Below are 18,764 nucleotides of genomic sequence, written 5' to 3'. Positions count from 1 at the left end.
ACAAGGGAATTTTTCGTGTGCGTGGGGTGGCTGGTGCAGCATCAGGCTGTGCCACCACCCCTTAATGCTCCCCAGGGGGTATATTGCAGGATTGACCATTAATCTGTCCTCCGGAGGGGTGGAGGCAGGGGGATTGGGTGGCGACAGAAAGTCCAAACTACAACAGCCATTATGTTTACAAAAAAAAGAATGGTGTAGGGCTGAGCCCTCTCCTCCACCTGGAGTTGGACAAAAAAGTGTACACGAAGCCACTGATTATTTGTTCAGATTTATTTATTTGAGTTTCAAAGTTATAATTCACTGCAGTGTACACAACTGTATCACAGTATAGTTTTGATCCGACAAATTTTACTAAACAGGTTTGCAGCGCAACGTATATAACGTTAAAGTCTCATTTGATATTACTAGATTGGCAACACTGGTACAGTGAAAAATATGACAAGTCAATTTGCAACATAACATTGATATAACACGGGTTATGACATCATGTCTCCTGTACTCCAATTTTCAACTGTTGAAACATTGCAACACAGCATACATCCCATATCGCACACGAAGCCACGGATTATGTAGAAAAACAAAAACAATGGGGCAGCGGTGGCCTGCCCAGGAATCAGGTCATGCCACAAACAGCCTTTCTGCACCCTGTGTGGGGGTAGATTAAACAGTTTATTTCCATCTGCTCTCCCGGGGAAGGTAAAGGGGAGAGACACTAAGCCAACTAAACATAGGGTACATTATTAAATTTTTCTAAAAATGAAATGGAGAGAGGGAGCCACCCTGCTCAGGCATCAGGCCATTACCACACCCCTAAAGGCCACAACAGTCTTTCAGCCTGCCCACTGATCATTTTTTTTTTTTTTTTTTTTTTTAATGAATTGAGGGTCAGCCCATCCCGACACTAGGCCATTGGTCCTCCACTAACGACCCAACAGTTTTTCTGCCCCACCCCACCCCTGGGGGCGAGATTGCAAAATTTACCCCAATCTTGCTCCGCGGGGAGGCGTGAATGCCTGCTGGATGTCAGGTATAGATTTTATTGTCATCATGTCGCACGCCCCTTTCTAAAGCCCCAACACTCTTTCTGTCCCCACCGGGGTCTAGAGCATCCCTATGACAAGTGAGAGGGAATATGGATTATTTGGGGCCTGGTTTTAACATACGGGCTAGCTGAGAGTGGAATAGCACCCTCATACTGCATCCCCAGAGTTGCTGAGAGACTGTCTGGTGTCCAGGGGTGGAGGATGCAGTGCAGCACGAGGATGGGCAAACACCACACCCCATTCTATTTTCCACTTTTTTCCATAATGGTCTGCTGGGTTTTCTGGAAGGGAAAGGCAGATAGGTAGTAATCACCTCAATCTGCCCACCAAAAGGGCTGAAAATGCACAAGACTACACAGTAGAAAATTCTGAAAAAGAATAGGGTGCAGGATCCTCCTAGCACTGGTCCCTATCTTCTGGCGTTGAACAGTAATTCACCAGGGGAAGCAGAATAGGGGGTTTACACCATACCTACCATCGCATGTTGATAATGATAATGTGCACCAGAGTCACGTGGGCACTTCAAATAGTTTGATCAGAGTTGTTACTTGCATTTTGCATACACATGGTACAAGCTCTTCAAAAATACTTGACAGCCTTATACAAGTTTGACCACCAGAAACACTATTGGGAGGTGGGAGGGGGGAATTGTTTTTCAAATTGGTTTGGAGAAAGCGAATTCACTGAGACATCGATTGTAAAATACTGAAGATAATGGACGCTCCAAGGTGTTGCACTCACACATTGTGGCTCTTAGAGACTAGTACGGTGCGGTTCCTCGCCTCCGCGGAGGTGGACTAACTGAGGAACTGCTGGCTGAGAGGTGTGTGGCAAGATTGATGAAGACCATATAGCAGGATTGTGGATGTTGCAACAATCGGTCCACTTCCAGGTGCCGCGTGCTAGATTGGTCAATTGGTAATCTGTAGATACCCGTCTTACTGCTTCCTATGTCGGAGCCTCTTTGAAGCATCTGTCGATATTTCTATGTTATGCAGTGTATTGATGATGATGGAAGTTGTAATTTTGAGGACACCAATTAAGTTTGTTTAAATCTCATTAAAAAAAAAAAAAGTTTGACCACCAGAAACACTAATGCACTCCCCTCTACATATCGCGGATTCTCCTGCACTCCCTAAACATTTCCTATGGAGAAATAACCAACCTCTTTTTCCTCTCCAAACCACCATCACGTCAACTAATCAGGAAGGTTTCCATATGGCCCAAAAGCCTCATCTAAAAACATTCCCCCCGATCATCCCTTTACAATGTATTCTTTCACTGTACTCCATTTGTCATTAATCCACAGACCTTCGCCACTCTTCCTATTTTAAGGCCCCTCAAAAACAGCACTAACTTGGCTCATCAAACACACACTTCCAGCTCATTATAATCGCATTCTGAGCCTCCACTGAGCAAAGGCATTTATGAGAGGAAGTCAGCTGCAAAATGAATTTTCCCAGGAGCATACTGCAATCTATATTGATATCTCTGTAGTCTGTACAGCCATCTAGCAATCTGCTCTGTTGTACAACTACCTCCTAGAGTACGAAACAAATCTATTTGGGGTTTATGATCGGTGCTAAAGGTACTTACCATAACCCATACACAAGTTTTAAAATACTGTGTACCATGCCACATGGCATTTGCTTATTTTTCCATTAGAGTATGTGGAATCTGCATTGCGCAAAGCTTTGGATGCGAATGCTATGAATTCCTGCATCCTGTACTTTTTCTTCTCTAATAAGACAAACCCCAATTCACATCTGCACTGATCATGCTATCATGCCATGTTCTAAGGTTTCAAAAGGTCGATCCTTTATTATATCTGTTTAAAACTTGCTTAAACATAACCTCACACTTTTACTACAACAAAATCGCTCATTAGCAATCTGTACAAAAGTGTTGTTTTGCTTGAAAATGGGGTACACACTGTGCAAAACTTTGCTAAACTAAATATGGTTCTCAATTGAACCTGGTTACTCAGGGTGGGACCTCCTCAAATGCCTTGTATAATTTTATCTTAGTTCTACGACAACCTTCGATATGGGATGACACAGGTACTTCGTGCTATCCTCTGCAAGCATATTTTGTTTTCTTTATGGTCAAGCCGGATCCAAAACATTCAATCTCTCATGTTGCACTACACTCTTCCTGTGCACCAAATGTTGTGCTGTTAGAATTCAGTCCCCTCCACATTCTTTAATTAAATTCCAACATAACCCTATGGAACATAGCAAACACAAGGAGTGGGATGGGTATGCCCAGGCGTGGGTCCCATGCTCTCCATTCCACTGGAGTCAAGCTATCCTGGCTGATGAGGGGTGAAACCCCGAAACTGGCCCTAGGATGTTTGTTTCCAGTACAGGATGGACCTGGCCTGGTAGTTCAGGCTGGACTGTTCCCATTGGGCGCAGGGTCAAGACTGATTTGCATATGGTTGGGTTCAAACTGAAATGGCATGGGGAGCAAACAAAACGATGGATTTAGGTCCAGATCTCTGTACTCGGGTGAATGTATGACATGGTTTTGCATTCTGTCCATTAATTGTTCTTTTTGCGTTTGTCACCCGAGTGGGACGGGTATGCCCAGACGTGGGTCCTGTGCTCTCCATGCCAGTGGAGTCAAGCTATCCTGGCTGATGAGGGGGTCAAACCCCGAAACTGGTCCTAGGATGCTTGTTTCCAGTCCAGGGTGGACCAGGCCTGGCAGTTCGGGCTGGACTGCTCCTATTGGGCGCAAGGTCAAGACTGATTTGCATATGGCTGGGTTCAAACTGGAATGGCATGGTAAGCAAAAAAACGATGGATTTAGGCTCAGATCTCTGTACTGGGGTGAATGTATGACTTTGTTCTGCATTCTGTCCATCAATTGTTCTTTTTGCGGTTGCCAATACTAAGACACATGGCATCAGCTTATACATACATGCACCTTCTGAGATGACTAAATATGTCAAGTGACGAGATTCATGATGTAGCTCCAGTTGGTGGTATACTGCGGTCTTGTCAATGGAAGTAAAGATTCCAGTCCCCTTCAACGTTACAAACGTCTCAGATATGTTCTGAAGTGCTGGCCAATCCATCCACATGCTCTGGGTGAGATCATGGAGGCAGACACACAATTTCAATGAGTTGTCATGGTTGTTGGTCATCACCACAGATACCAACCACTCCGAACTCTCAATCTCCTTAATAATTCCGAGCCTTACCAATATTTTTCTTGAGTCCCCCTCTTAAATCCAGAGGAACTTTATTAACCTTCAAAAACAATTTTATGGCGGAACCCTTTCAACTTCCCTAAATTCTCACTGAAACGTCTTCATTAATTTGACTGCTGCTCCATTCACATCATAAACCAACACATTTTCTCTTAGTAACTTTTCCTTTGATACAATTTGTGCAGTGTAATTGGAATCAAGTATCATATTCAATTCCCCCTTGACTTCACAACTCAACAGGTAGGACCCATATTTTCTCATGGTAATCACACTTGTAAACTCAATATCCTCAAAGCTTAACTTTTTCCTACCGTACGCAAAACAAATGGGTTTCCACTGCCTCAAAAAAAAACCTCTCTGTCCTCGACTGGTAACACAAGTCAAAGAGTTAGGTGCTAGTTTTTTCCAGATCCTTAGCAGCAAAGTTCAAGAATAGCACTGTTTTACATGCCAGTTGTTGAGAAGCTCCTTCCAATAAAGAAATTACAGCTGGTCGACATGACCTGATTTTCAGAGTTCTAACACATCGAATTGGGAGTTTTTGTGTTAACAAGGCCAGGCAAACGTACTGTAGGTGAAGCAAAGATTCATTTATTTGGCCACTGAGCCAGCACTCCGAAGTAGTCCACTGCTGTTTCCAGGGGCCATAAGATCTTTCGACGTGAACACGCCAAGATGCATGAGATCCTGTTTCTTGGCAACAAAGAAGAGAACGAATAACTATGACTGAGGACCCCATGCTGCGTATGATGGCATGACTGCCCACACATGCCCTTTTCTTGCTACAGTAGCCTTGTCGAGGACAAACGATTAAAGTTTGGCTGCTTTATTTGTGATATATTTAAAAGTGGCATAATCCATGGGGGTATGCCAGGCATCATCTAATTGCAGCGCTGCAATGGAGTGCTGTAGTGCTGGAAACGCAGAATTATTTACGTGGGCCTGCCTTTCTATTTCCACCCACAAGGGTTCTAGCAGACTATTAACAACTCCAGTTTATCACTGTGCAGCCGTAAGTGTTTTAGCAGGCTATTAACAACCCCCGTTTATCACTGTGCTGCCGTGTTTTAGCAGGCTATTAAGAACCCCAGTTTATCACTGTGCTGCCATAAGTGTTTTAGCAGGCTATTAACAACCCCAGTTTATCACTGTGTTGCCATGCTCAGCGCTGGGACGCCTCTTTGCTGAGGCCACTATGTGTGCTATACAAAACATGATAACATAACATAAGTGTTTTAGCAGGCTATTAACAACCCCCGTTTATCACTGTGCTGCCAAAAGTGTTTTAGCAGGCTATTAACAACCCCAGTTTATCACTGTGCTGCCACAAGGGTTTTAGCAGGCTATAAAAACCTCAGTTTAATCACTGTGGTGCTAGAATGGTTCTGGAAGACCATTAACAACCTCGGTTTATCACAGTGCTGCAACAGGAGTTCTAGCAGACTATTAACAACCTCATGTTATCATTGTGCTGCCACAAGGGTTCTAGAAGATTGCTGTCAACCTCAGTTTATCACTGTGTTGCCACAAGGGTTCTGGCAGACTATTAACATCCTCAGTTTATCACTGTGCTGCCACAAGGGTTCTGGCAGGCTATTAACAACCCCGGTTTATCACTGTGCTGCCACAAGGGTTCTGGCAGACTACTAACAACCTCAGTTTATCACTGTGCCACAGGGGTTCTGGCAGACTACTAACACCTCAGTTTATCACTGTGCTGCCACAGGGGTTCTAGAAAACTACTGTCAATCTCAGTTTATCACTGTGCTGCCACAGGGGTTCTAGAAAACTACTGTCAACCTCAGTTTATCACAGTGCTGCCACAGGGGTTCTAGAAAACTACTGTCAACCTCAGTTTATCACAGTGCTGCCACAGGGGTTCTACAAAACTACTGTCAATCTCAGTTTATCACTGTGCTGCCACAGGGGTTCTAGAAAACTACTGTCAATCTCAGTTTATCACTGTGCTGCCACAGGGGCTCTAGAAAACTACTGTCAATCTCAGTTTATCACTGTGCTGGCACAAGGGTTCTTTCAGACTGTTAGCAAGGTGCAGGGAAAAAGAGGCATTTTGAATCTTGGGATTTCATGAAAACGTTCAGGGGGAAAGATCTAAGATTACTCAGTGACCCTCCCCAACAATCACACAAAACTGAACTCACTCAATAAGTGTAACAGTCCCCTGGAATGGAGACTGTAGAGTGGGTACTCTCCACAGTCATAATGCACCATCAGAACAGAGTAAAACCTGCACCAGTTACAAGGGGTCAAATCCTCGAGGATAAACCTGTTTCTACACTAATGCACTGTAAAGAAGTAGACAATTCATGAAGTAATTGATACTAAGCGGACAAGAGCTTGGCAAAGCTCATTAGGAAAGGTTGCAATAAATGCCACCCAAAAGCATAGGAATGTTGTGCACATAAGCGTACTAAAATTACGGAAATGTCACACATAAGTGAACTGGACACTTGGAAACCCTGCAGACATCGTGTACGTCGACAGAAGACAAGAATGTCCAGCAGGCACGGTCGATGGGCAGCACTGCTTGCTTATTTTTAATTTATCAAATTGAATCGTTGTACACCGTATGCATCACAGAGCATGACGGCTCATAATTGACATTCCTAATATTATTCGCTCAGTGTCCTGCAATAACACTTCAATGTGTAGGCCATCAAATCTCACAACCTTTACAGAAAATCTTTGGCACACAACAAAAAAAAGCCACTAGTGACGAGTCTGCAGAGTCATGAATTAAAAAAGTGAATTAGGATATTTCCTGTGCTTTGTCTATCGTTTGTACCCTGTGTTTACTGCATCTATTGCTCGATTGGAAAAGTCAAGCACTAGTGTCCAAGCAATCTTAAGGGTCAGTATGTTAGTAGAAGGTGTCTCGATCGTATCCAGAGAATACATCTTATTCTTTACACAATGCTCTTTTAGTTTGCCCTTCACTGACATTAATCCATAATGAATTCCTTGAGTGCCTGTAACAGAGCAGCAATTCTCAGTGCCCTCTCCGGCACTCACATTCTTCGAGTGAAATACCAAACTTTCCAGGAAAGCCCAGAGTTTGACATCCTATATCCACCGCGGATGTCCCGGTAATTTTAACTGGTCTCTAACAAGGACCAGAGGCAGGTCTATCAATCTACTGAGGTGTCTTTTTTTTGCTAGGCCTTTGCATCAGTACCAGCAAACAACTCTGGTAGCTGCTGATCGGCCCTCCTAGCTCCCTTCCAACAAAGTAACCTTTCCCCAGGGTTCCTTTAGGACACTACAGTACACCAAGTCATATGTATGAAATCAGCATCTGTCTGAAGGCACCCGAGGAAATGTGAGGCTTTCATAGGTTAACTCTTGTGCAATCATTTAAGATGGAGGTGTGTCCTATGAAGCAAATGAATTTGCAGGAGTTTCATTCTTGTGTTGCAAGAAACATACAGAGAGTTTTGCAATATTGATCACCATTTATCTGTTCCCAATGCCAACCCCATATCATGCGACAATTTCCCTCTGTTTCTCGCTTTAGATAATAATGTGTTGGCTTTTCCACCAAAACCCAATGTCAATATGGTCTGCAACATCAGGCTTGAGGGTGGCTCGGTCATATTGTTCAGTCTTCAAATGGAGTATTTAATACCCACCAGTCTCTTATAGTTCAGAAATTGGCCTGGTAAATCTCACGTTTGGGTGAGATCTGAATAAACTGGTAGCTTCCCCGCTGTGAAAAGCGCGTCCAGCATTTCAATGTAGGCTTATGTCTTTGTTCCCAGCATTTCCCTTTGGGTGCCAGGTAAATGCTGTATCTTGAGTGTGAGAGAGTATGCTACTTCTGTGCTGGCCCCCTTACTGCACTTTAAAACATCTACTTGACCATGGGACGGGATGCTACCTGAAGCTATTTGTCCTGTAAAAAAAATCCACTTGTCACTTTCGTGCCATGCAGTAAGGTGACAAATTAAGGCAGCTTTCTCAATATAGATACTAGTCTTTCTGATTAAGCTAGGAATCATATTATAGCAGAGTTAAATTTTAGCTAGACACTGATTGTCACCTTTCCACAAATCTACATGATAAAGCTGGAAGTAGGGGGAAGCGGTAGTTAAAGGATTGGAATGCCATTGTGAGTCTGTCCATACCTACAAAGTTACAAACTTGCATGTTTGAAGGGTTCTCACCATCTCTTCTCTAATCTTTTCTTACACTGGGATAGGTTGGAAACTTACTTACGACATAAGTGAAACCTTTTCCAGGGTGGGAAAAAAGGGCTGTAGGCAAAGTGAACTTGTAAACTCTCAGGAGATTTTCACATGAGCAAATATACACATGCATATTTGCTCATGATTAAATTGCAGTTCGCAAACTTTTTCTACGAGTAAAGTTTCTAGGTCTATTTCTGTAAATCCTTGTGAATTCATTAAAGTCTTAAATCTGCACTAATGAAAAGGACATATACTATGACTGCAATTGTGAGGCCTTCTTTAAGATGTGGGCCTGGTAGATCTTAAACAATAACGTTTTTTGTTTTTTTTAAATCATGTCAAAATAAAAACACTTCGGCAAATCAAAAAAGGTAACAACACCAAACTACAGGTTTTGCCATTGTTTGTTTGTTTTCATGTTTCCCATAATTTGGCCAAAACCTGCATTAAAACGATTTTCCATTAATAATATGTTTTGAAAATATTAGCATGCATCTAACATGTTTTACTAGATGATGCTCAAAGAAATGCCACCTAAAATTGTACAGTAGTTCAGAAAACCATTTTTTTCTATTTGTATATGTGTGTGTCCACTTTATTTTAAAAGCAAAGAATTATCAATCATATTTTCAGACTTCTGCAAGTATTTGCATTTAATCAGAGAGCATTCTTGGAGCATTGTAGGCAGCCTCACAATGTTAAACTGTGCAAGCACGACCACACGTTTTTTTATTTTACTGGAACCACATCGAGAGTGCAAGCCGAACTTACAGCATTTCCTTAGAGTGATCATCCTAAAGGCTTTGTTTTAATGAACCATAAATACAAGTTTAAACAGCATGAACATTTGGATACATATTTTAACTTTATCTGCAGACAATGCTGTTCCATAACGTGGTACTGTGAAATGGCAGTCAAAGACTTTATTTATGCTGGGGGAGGGGGAGGAGGGGGGGACACTACTTGTCCCAAGGACAAAATAGGCACAAAAACGTGTTCGTGATCCCAAACAATGTCCTGGGCGTCAGGAAAGGCTAGGCATCCATGCCAGCAATATTCTATCATTTTCATTAGCCCTGTGTCTAGTATGGCAGGCCTTCTTAGTGAAAAAAGGATTACATACATTGGTTTTATGAACGGGGTGTGAGACATCCATTTAGCCACCTTTTGCAACTGCATGTCCAGGTAGTACAATTCACTGTCGGGCCCCAAGACTCTCTCTGTAATCAGTAGGTGCTATATGCTAAGTGGTACTATGTGTCTAACCGATCCTTAAATAGGCTGATCCATTAATAAGTCTAGGTCCACCAAAATTCTTCTAGAGAGCCACTTTGGAATGTCGGTGACGTGGTAAATATTCTAGGCAGCAGCACCACCACCACCACCACCACCTTAGCCAGAGCCGCTTTCCCCATTACTGAGAGCGGGATTGAATTCCTAACAGAGTTTGAGGTTCATAATGGCCCTGGTGATATTGGCATCCAGCAGTTCATGTTCCATATGATATATTATATTTTCAAAATAGAATTAGTGTAAAAAGTACATTAAATCAGCAGGCATTTTTCGGGCTGAGTAAATATTCATGTTACCGTTCATTATTTCATCCATGCAGAATTTCTTCCATACATTATATATCTGCTCAATGGCAATTACTTCATAATGAAATATGCAACTATGAATACACTAAGAAGAAAATGTGTATCTGGCATGCACTAGTCGGAACCAGCAGTGTGATATACTCAGTCTTTCAACGGTAAAGGTTTGATAGAAAAGTAACTGACCTTCTCCTTTTTCTTCTTTATGGCTGGACCGTCCGCACTTTTTGTTTTCTCTTTCTTTTCAAGTTCACTTGCAGGCTTCTTTCCACTTGAAACAACTCCAAAAAACTTTCTTATATCCTATATGGAAGAAATCCAAGAACATATTACTGAATAGCAATGGCTAGATATACCGCATTTTATATTTGATAACAGCAGATAATTACAACCGATTAATTTGCTTACCCATTAGCAGCAATTTCATACTTCTAATAATTTTTTTATACTGCAGTCTATTAGCATTGCTGTACTTTAGTTTACAGGTTTCCGATTTATGTATGTATATACGCTTACACCACTCTGCAATTCTAATGCATTTAATTATTGAACAATATTACTTTTTATTACTCATTTAATATCCAAATGAGTTGTAGCAAAGGCTTGAGTTTTTCACGCACGACCTCAAATCATGGCATGATTGCTAGCTGATGATGAAGTAAACTGGCTAATAGATGGAAGTACTTTGCAGGGTAACGTTGATGGATTTTAAAAACAATTCTGAGAAACATAGAAGATTTCCCATCTGGAGGACTTCACCTTCCTCTCCAATACTCTTATCAAGGGGGAGATTTAGTGATGATCCTGAACACCTGTCCTATTACATGTTTAACTAGCATGTAGAACTCTGCATAGTCCAACATCCAGAATAAGCACAATATCCGTGGAGGACTAATAAGAAGCACGATGACAAGATTTTAAGTTTGAGGACAGAACCAAAAAGAGAACGGCGCCCAAGTTCAAAATGTTCACATAAATGCATCCCTTTATATGTCCAACAAATTAATGTGTGCCCTTCCAAACACAGGCATTGTTCCCCCATTCAATTAATTTAACACGTTCCGCTAAAACTGCCCACCGCACTTAATTTGAGCCAGGGGTTTCCAGTGCTTGACATCAGCACTTAATTCCCAGCACCGGCTCTAATAACAGTCCATCACATAGGGGCGATATCTGTCTAATTTTGAGATGAGCACACCACACCAACAGTGTTTAATAATTCAATATACAATAAAACTGAGTAATACCTGCCACCCATGTTATTCTTAAAACTTTGGGTGGGCTGGAATAATATAAATTGTCACACTTGTAGGAGTGCAATGGTTAGTAGTTAAGTTGGTACTGTCATTGGCAGCATTGGAGGGGCATTGGGTGGTGCAATCTGCGGTGGCCTCTCTAGAGGGGCCCTGGCACTTGGTATTTTACAACTTTAGCACTGGCTGGACATTACTCAATGCTTCGTACCATTCTCCAATCCCAGATTGCCCCCATCATTCAGATAATATGGACTGACATGCACACAGCTTTGCAAAAGGCGCAAGACCAGCTGCCTCGCTCTGCTCAATGACAACACAAACTCTCTCCACCATTGACAAATCTACTTAGAATAACTCTTCACCTGCCCCAAGAGATGCAATGCTACCTTCTCTTATCCCCACTACAACCATAACAACCCTCCTCCGGCGTGCTCGGGCTGACTGTAGAGAAGTAAATAAATATCACAACAAAGGAAGAGTAGTGCTATGGATCATGCACAGCTGCCAATACTCTAAGTAGAAATGTTTCTGTAGGAAATAAAAGACCCTCATCCACAGATTGTGGCATGCTTCATCATCAGGCTTCTCACGTCCGGACCACGGTATGTGTCTGGATATGAGCTCAACCACCTAGTGTGGGATCACGTTTTTAGGTGTAACAGTAGAGACAAGAGATAAAAAACTAAAACAGTCTAGGCTATCCACTAACATACTTTATTTTAGGAAGCTCTGGTTGGATTAAAATGCAAGGGAGTTGTCAACAGATTAGGGTTATAAACAGCTAGTTATTTTTAAAGCATCAACATGTTTCAGCCAATTGAGTTGCCCATAAGGGTCTGCGGTTTTCGGCAGGACGTAAAGCTTCTGGCTCTATGTATAACTTTGTATTTAAAGACAGTTACGACATGTAACATACAGCGGACACTACTGTATGTAACATATAAAGAAAGACGGAAAGAAAATCAACAGATCGTATGAGAATTCCTGCACCGGATATGCATTCTTTCCATCTGAATATGCATTGTGGTATACCTTATATCGCGTAGTAGTGAATTTGAGGTATGAACCTGTATACTAGTAATGGTGAGAGAAGGTTTGTGATTAGCTCTAGTACGTTTTCTTCTGCCAGGGGGATTGTGCAGTGAAATAATAGCTGATTATTTACACCCAGGATTTATAAATACTGGCAACAGCTTGGGTATATAGCCCATGCCCCCAATCTTAAACAGGGAATCCCTACTATGAAATCTACGTGAGGAGCATCCAGGTTTTACGTTATATTATATATATTCATTTAATCATTATGCCTGTTCGGAAATGTTTTAAATTTATAAATCCTGCGCTCTTCCCTTTCTAACAGAATAGAAATTGGGTTTGTTTTCTTCGATCTGGTGGTGCTTCAGTGTTCGCCGATATAGATTCTGATGGTGCTGCATCGTTTGCCGATACAGGTTTTAACTTTACTGATCGTCATCTCGACAAATTGAAGACCACACAGACAGATGATAAGGTAGATCACTGCCTTTGAGTTACAATTAGTATGCTGAGGAATGACCCAAAGAGTTCTAAGGCTTAAATTGATGTTCTTTGTGAAGGAGGTAAATCTGCAAACACTACAGTTTCCACAGAGAAAATGACCTTCAGTAGAAGGCATGGCCCACAGTGTTGGACTGTCTAAAGGTCTCATAATATCATGCTTTGTCATGTGTGCACCAAGAAACAGCGCACATTAAAACTTTTTTTTAAAAAACATAAGACTTGGACATTTTTTTTTTTTTTAAACATAGTATCCTCCAGTGTTTGTTGTATGGTGCGCAATATGAAGTGACACAAATGAGACGTTCTTCCGCTGTTATTTGTTTTCTAATAGGAATTGCCTGCAGTTGGTCCTGGCTCTCTTGATCACCTTTATCCCAATATGCTTAAAGTAGCCTCTCATTTTAGGTTTCTCTCATAATTTGATGGCTTCATAGTCAAAGTCTTTCATGGAGGTGTGGTTGCAGCAAATGTACAACGACTGGTCTACCAGGAATATGTGAGGATGGAAGATGTTTAAGTGCAGAAGACTGTTCTTGTCAGAGGGTTCGTGATAGATAGGAGTCATTAAAATGCCATCTTGTGGAGGCAATCATGAGATCCAAGTGATTTTTTTGACATCACAAGGATGAATTTTAGAATTCTGTTATGGGTGTTGATCCACTTGACAAACTATTGAGCTCCATTGGCTTCCCCCTTCCAGATAACCAGGACGTCATAAATATAGCGACGCCACAGTATGACATTGTTTTGAAATGGGTTAAAGTTAGAGTAGATACATTCTGTCTCATCTTTACGGACATAAAGGCATAACTAGCTTGGTGAAAATGTATTGACCATTGATGTACCATGGGTCTGTACATACAGTTCTTCATTAAACTCGAAGAAGTTTTCAGTGAAGACAATCCTTGCTAAGTTGATGATAAATTCTCTTGGGGCCACTTAGTCCCAAACATTGTTAAAAATAAGTTCTTCATGAACCCCAATGCTAGAGTATCACTTTGGGGTTGTTAAGATACAATGCTATTTTTGGACTAATGGTGACAAGTGGTGGTCACAAAATTGGGATAGGGGCTCTAAAACTGAGGCTATTCCTGAGACAATTGAAGACTCCAGTAGTGGTTTAACAGCCTTGTGAATTTTCAGGACGGTGCAGAAATATGGGTTTTTATGGTCATTGTTAATGAGAAATTCTGCATTGTTTTTTTAGATCCACCACTCAGAAAGGGCATTAGTAACTATCCCTTTTACAGTTTGCGAGTCATAAAGTAGAGTCACTGTGGATGAATTTATAGTTTTGAATGTCTTACAAGAGTCACTGGCATTCATTCTTTATAGGCAGTGTTATGCTGGAGAACAATAGCACCTCCTTTATCTACTGGTTTAATAAATAAGTCCATGTATTTCACTAAGTTGCTTTAGTGCTAATTTCCCATCTTTGCCAAGGTTTTGGTGTTTATCAGAATTTCTTAATTGGGGTGCTTTCAACATTCACAAAGCCACAGTCTGTTTAAATGCCACTACCTCCGGTGTTATATGGGAAGTCAGGAGGTTGGAATGTTGATTTTTTAGGAAGACCTGTGTTTCGTGTACCTGTATGGGTGTTCTTGTGATCCTACAGAAATACAAATACTAGGGGAGCCTTAGAGTAGACACAACGCCACACCCTTAGGATATGACTTACCCTCACTGTGACTTTAGTAACACAAGCAATAAGACACGCATTAAAAGGAAAAAAAAGTTACTTTTTTCTCACCACTAGCATGAAGTGTTTTGACAACACAGCTTGCAGTGCACAATACAATTGTTTTTGGGCACAGAGTTTGTATATATAATCAATGTTAAATAGCAATATAATCGTGTTTGCTCATTTCTCTCTCATTTTTCTCTGGTTTCTTTGCTTCATTATTATTTATTCTTCATTTCTCATTCTTCTATGAATGTATATTTATTGTTTGTGATTATTTTCTTTGAAAAAAAATAAAACAGCCTTGAAGAAAGCCCAGGTCTACGCTACTGCCGGGGCGAAACACATGTTGGTTTGCCCATGTCTCTACTTGTGTTCAAAATAAAATAATGCGATGGGCACTTAATCTGATCACTATACCAATTATAAGTAGGGCTCACGGTTTTATGGTATTTATATTTTTGTCATTTCCATCTGCATTTATTCATACTTCTTTTTTGCTAATTTTACCAGTATTTATTCAAATTTATTTGAAGTTTTGTGAAAAAATGAAACTGAAATGTGTATATTTCTACAATAATTAACCAATTAATGTACACTCTGTTCTAAACACCTGACAGGTTTTAACGATGTACACACATTCAGATGGTAAAATATGAACTTTTAAGAAAACATGCAAATTTTAGTATCATGGTTCTGCAAATCTACTGCTGGGTAAGGCTCTTACCAAAATTCCTTTATTATCTTCATCCCTTTTCCTGTCAATCTGTACAGCTCTCGGCCTGGCAATCATGATTGACAGCATTTCTAATCACTCAAAAACAACCCAATTTCCATTGTTATCTGCATTTGAATACAGACAAGAAAATAAATGTTTTTCTGTCTGTATTTATCTGTAAAAATGGAAAACAGGGGGCCTTAATTATAAGCAACAGATCACACACTCACACACACACACACACACACACACACACACACACTTTCCCTCTCCTATCCAAACAGAAAGGAAAGGGTTACACTTGGCCCAATTTGAAGCGCCTTAGTAGAACAGACACCATTGGCAAACTACTTTGATTTACATGGTTGGGGCCACTAAACTCGTCTGCCCTGTAGTCCTCCAAACAGGGTCTTTTGGATGGAAAAACATAAGAAAGTTAATACATTGTGTAAAAGCAAAGATCAAGTACAATCTATGGTGTGGCATCTTGCTGGGTTTGTGTGACATCTTGACTGGAATCTTAGCTTGTGGTTAGAACTGAGAGAAGCTGTGATTCCAAGGGTTGTCAGTTGGCCTGGGCTTCCTCTCCTGTTTGTAGTTCGACACTAAGATCCCAATTAAACTTACCTTAAAGCAACCATCCTGCCTCCTGTGATCGTGTTAAAGACAGATACTATAGATTGTAAATGTGAGAAAGTGGCTCTGTATATACTGTTCCCAAATAGGTACAGTGTGTACAGAGTCCACAGTCTCCAGAGGTTTGGCAGAGGCTAAAGTTAGATATAACCTTACTCTCTAAAGTGGTAGCTTGGTCGAGCAGTAAGGCAGTATCAGAGGACAGTGTAAAGCATTTTGATGTACACACTCAGTCAGCAAATGGTTTCACACACTCAATAACTGAACTCTAGGCCAACGGTTTATATATAAAAAATATATGCTTGTTTTATTTTAGAACCAACAATAGGTATTAAAATATACTTTCTCAGAATGAGATGCTGTAGGTAATTACTTTTGCAATATGCAATTGACTTTTGTAAATAATTACAAGTTGTTGCAATAGGCAACACAATTTTAAACACGATAATGCATTGAGTTCAATGGAAGTTTCAAGTTATTTGCAGTAGATTACTTTTTGGATTACTTTTGGAATTCCAGGACTGGATCCTGGATTAGTCCTGGGACAGTACTTAGAAACAAGTGATAAAAGACGACCTAATTACTGTGATAATTTATAGACAATATTTTGCTATGTTAAAAGTTGACTGAAAATATTTCATAGAAAACAGTCAATGATTCCCTATGGCAGAAAATTCAAGTTGCAGGTATAGTATGTTCTTGTTACTTTTGTAATCCAGTACTGGGTGCCTAGACTCAGTACTGGGACCTTTATCCAAAACAGGTAAGTAATTACGTATTCAGAAATTATACGATTTTTAAAGAATATTTAAAGTTTGCAGAAATTGACACTTAGAAGAAATTTCACAGAAAAACAGTCAATGCTTTCCTATGGGAGGAAATTGGGTTACTGGTAAGTACAGTTGTAAGTATTTTTCAGAGTCATTGCTGGGCACCAAGATCCAGCACTGGGAGCTCACCTAATAGCAGGTGAGTATTTGTGTTACTCGGCTAATTTTTGGTGAATATTTTAAGTTTTGAAAAGTCCACACTTAGAAGAAATTTCAGGAAAAGCCAGTCAATATTACCCTATGGAGAAAATTGAGTTATCGGTTTAAGGGTAAGTACTCGACTGGCAGAGTTAAGGTTCTGGGCATAGACTCGGGGGTCTCCCAGGGTCAGGTAGGTACAGTTGGTTCACCCTCAGCGGCGCAAGGGCGGCCGGGTGCAGAGAGTTAGGCCCAATGTTATCCTATGAGAGGTAGGGGGGCCTTGGTTGGTGGCTGCTGATTAGCAGGCCACGCGGCTGTGGGAGGTGGGCTCCTGGTCACTTACTCAGGGCAAGTGGGGAAGTAGATAGGTGTAGAGCTTACACTGCCAGGGCCACTCGGGCGGCTGGGTGCAGGGTGCTTTTGAGCCTTCGGGCACTCAATTGATTTCAATGGGAAATCTCCGGTTTAGAAAAAGACTGCAAGCTTGGGGACGAAGATTCTTCAGGTGCCACCACCACTTCGAGAGGTAAGTTGGGTAGTTGGAGGATAGGTAGGTACCCCGGGATTGGGCACAGGGGGCCGCGGGGCGCCGGGTGCTGGGGTGCCTTTTGGTGTCGGGAAATCTTACCCTCTGTTGATCGCGGTTGTGGGGGCACCTGGTTCTGAGGCTGCAGGCTTCTTCAGGAGTGTCGAGGGAGGTCCTTGGGTGCCGGACTCGGGGTCACAGTCGCCGTGGGGTCGTCCTCGTGGTCTTTGTTCACTCCGGCACAGGCCAGGCTTGGCGGGTGCAGAGTGTGCTGGGTTCGCGGTTCCGGGCTGCTGCCAGGGATTAGTAGTAGATTTTGAGTAGAGCCTCTACTCATGGGAGTCCCAGTGGGCTTAGAGTCAAAAGGTAACCAGGTCCTCCGGGGTTTGTGAGGTTGCTGGCCACAAGAGATGCCGGGTTGGAGCAGGAGCAGGTTCGAGGGTCAACAGGCCGGTAGGGCTGGGGCCAAAGCAGTTGATGTCTTCCTCTTCTTAGCAGCAGCAGGGCAGGTCTTCTTTCTTCTAGCTCTTCTTCGGATTTTGGAATCTGGGGAAGGAAGGTTCAGGGTGCCCCTAAATACTAGATTTAGGGGCGTTACAGGTAGGTGAAGGGCAAGGACCAATGGGTCCCAGTCCTGGTGTGGGTACACCCCCTATCCTGCCTCTCTCCTGTGGGAGGGGGCAGTAGCCTAATCCTGATTGGGCAGGGCTTCCCATCTTCAAGATGGCGAGAGCCCAGAGATGTGCTTCACCTCGCCTCCCCCACCTGAGGGGTGGGGTTGGCAGGCTGGCATATCCCCGGTCCTTATTTGGCGTTTCCGGCCAAGCTTCCCGCCAGAGTGGGGGGTTGCAGTGGCCTGGGGAAGCTCAAAGAGGCGGCATGTCTTTGAAGCTTCCCCCTGCTCATCCTGGGGGAGGAGATTTAGCACCTCGCCCAGGATGCGCATTGTTGCAGGCCTAGGAGAGCAGGGGCTCTCCTACCCGGGGGTCCAGCAACATGTCTGCTGTGTGGCAGCCTCAGAACAGACGTGGATTGAAGGTTCGGTTTTAGGGGGCATCTCTAAGATGCCCTCTAGGGTGCTCGGTACATTAAATCCCACACTGGCATCAGTGCGGGTTTAATGTGCTGAGAAGTTTGATACCAAACTTCTCAGTCTTCAGTGTTGCCATTATGGTGCTGTGGAGTTCGTGTTTGATGAGCTCTCAGCACCATGTGCTCTTAAATGGCAGCACTGCACTTACAGTGCCCAGGAATGAACCTGGGTACTGTAGGGGCACAGGGCTCCTGCTCCTGTGCCCACATCACTGGCATAGGGCACCCAGCTAGAGGGGTGGCTGATGTATGCCATGGCAGTGTAGGTGGTGGGCATGG

At 42.3% G+C, this 18,764-nt stretch overlaps 1 protein-coding gene across 1 annotated transcript in view; it reads right to left on the bottom strand.

Annotated features, from left to right (window-relative positions):
- The window catches only part of RFC1 (replication factor C subunit 1), a 765,282-nt gene that overhangs the window by 717,064 nt on the left and 29,454 nt on the right, over positions 1-18,764 (bottom strand). The window contains exon 2 of the mRNA XM_085642249.1: positions 10,250-10,366. Within this exon, the coding sequence (XP_085498375.1) occupies positions 10,250-10,366 (117 nt within the window). The remainder of the gene's footprint in view (positions 1-10,249; positions 10,367-18,764) is intronic.

This window comes from Triturus cristatus, chromosome 2_2 (genome assembly GCF_964204655.1).
Source record: "Triturus cristatus chromosome 2_2, aTriCri1.1, whole genome shotgun sequence".
NCBI classification, from domain to species: domain Eukaryota; kingdom Metazoa; phylum Chordata; class Amphibia; order Caudata; family Salamandridae; genus Triturus; species Triturus cristatus.
Note: the sequence above shows the minus strand (reverse complement) of the source record. Positions and strands in the feature narration are given on the sequence as shown.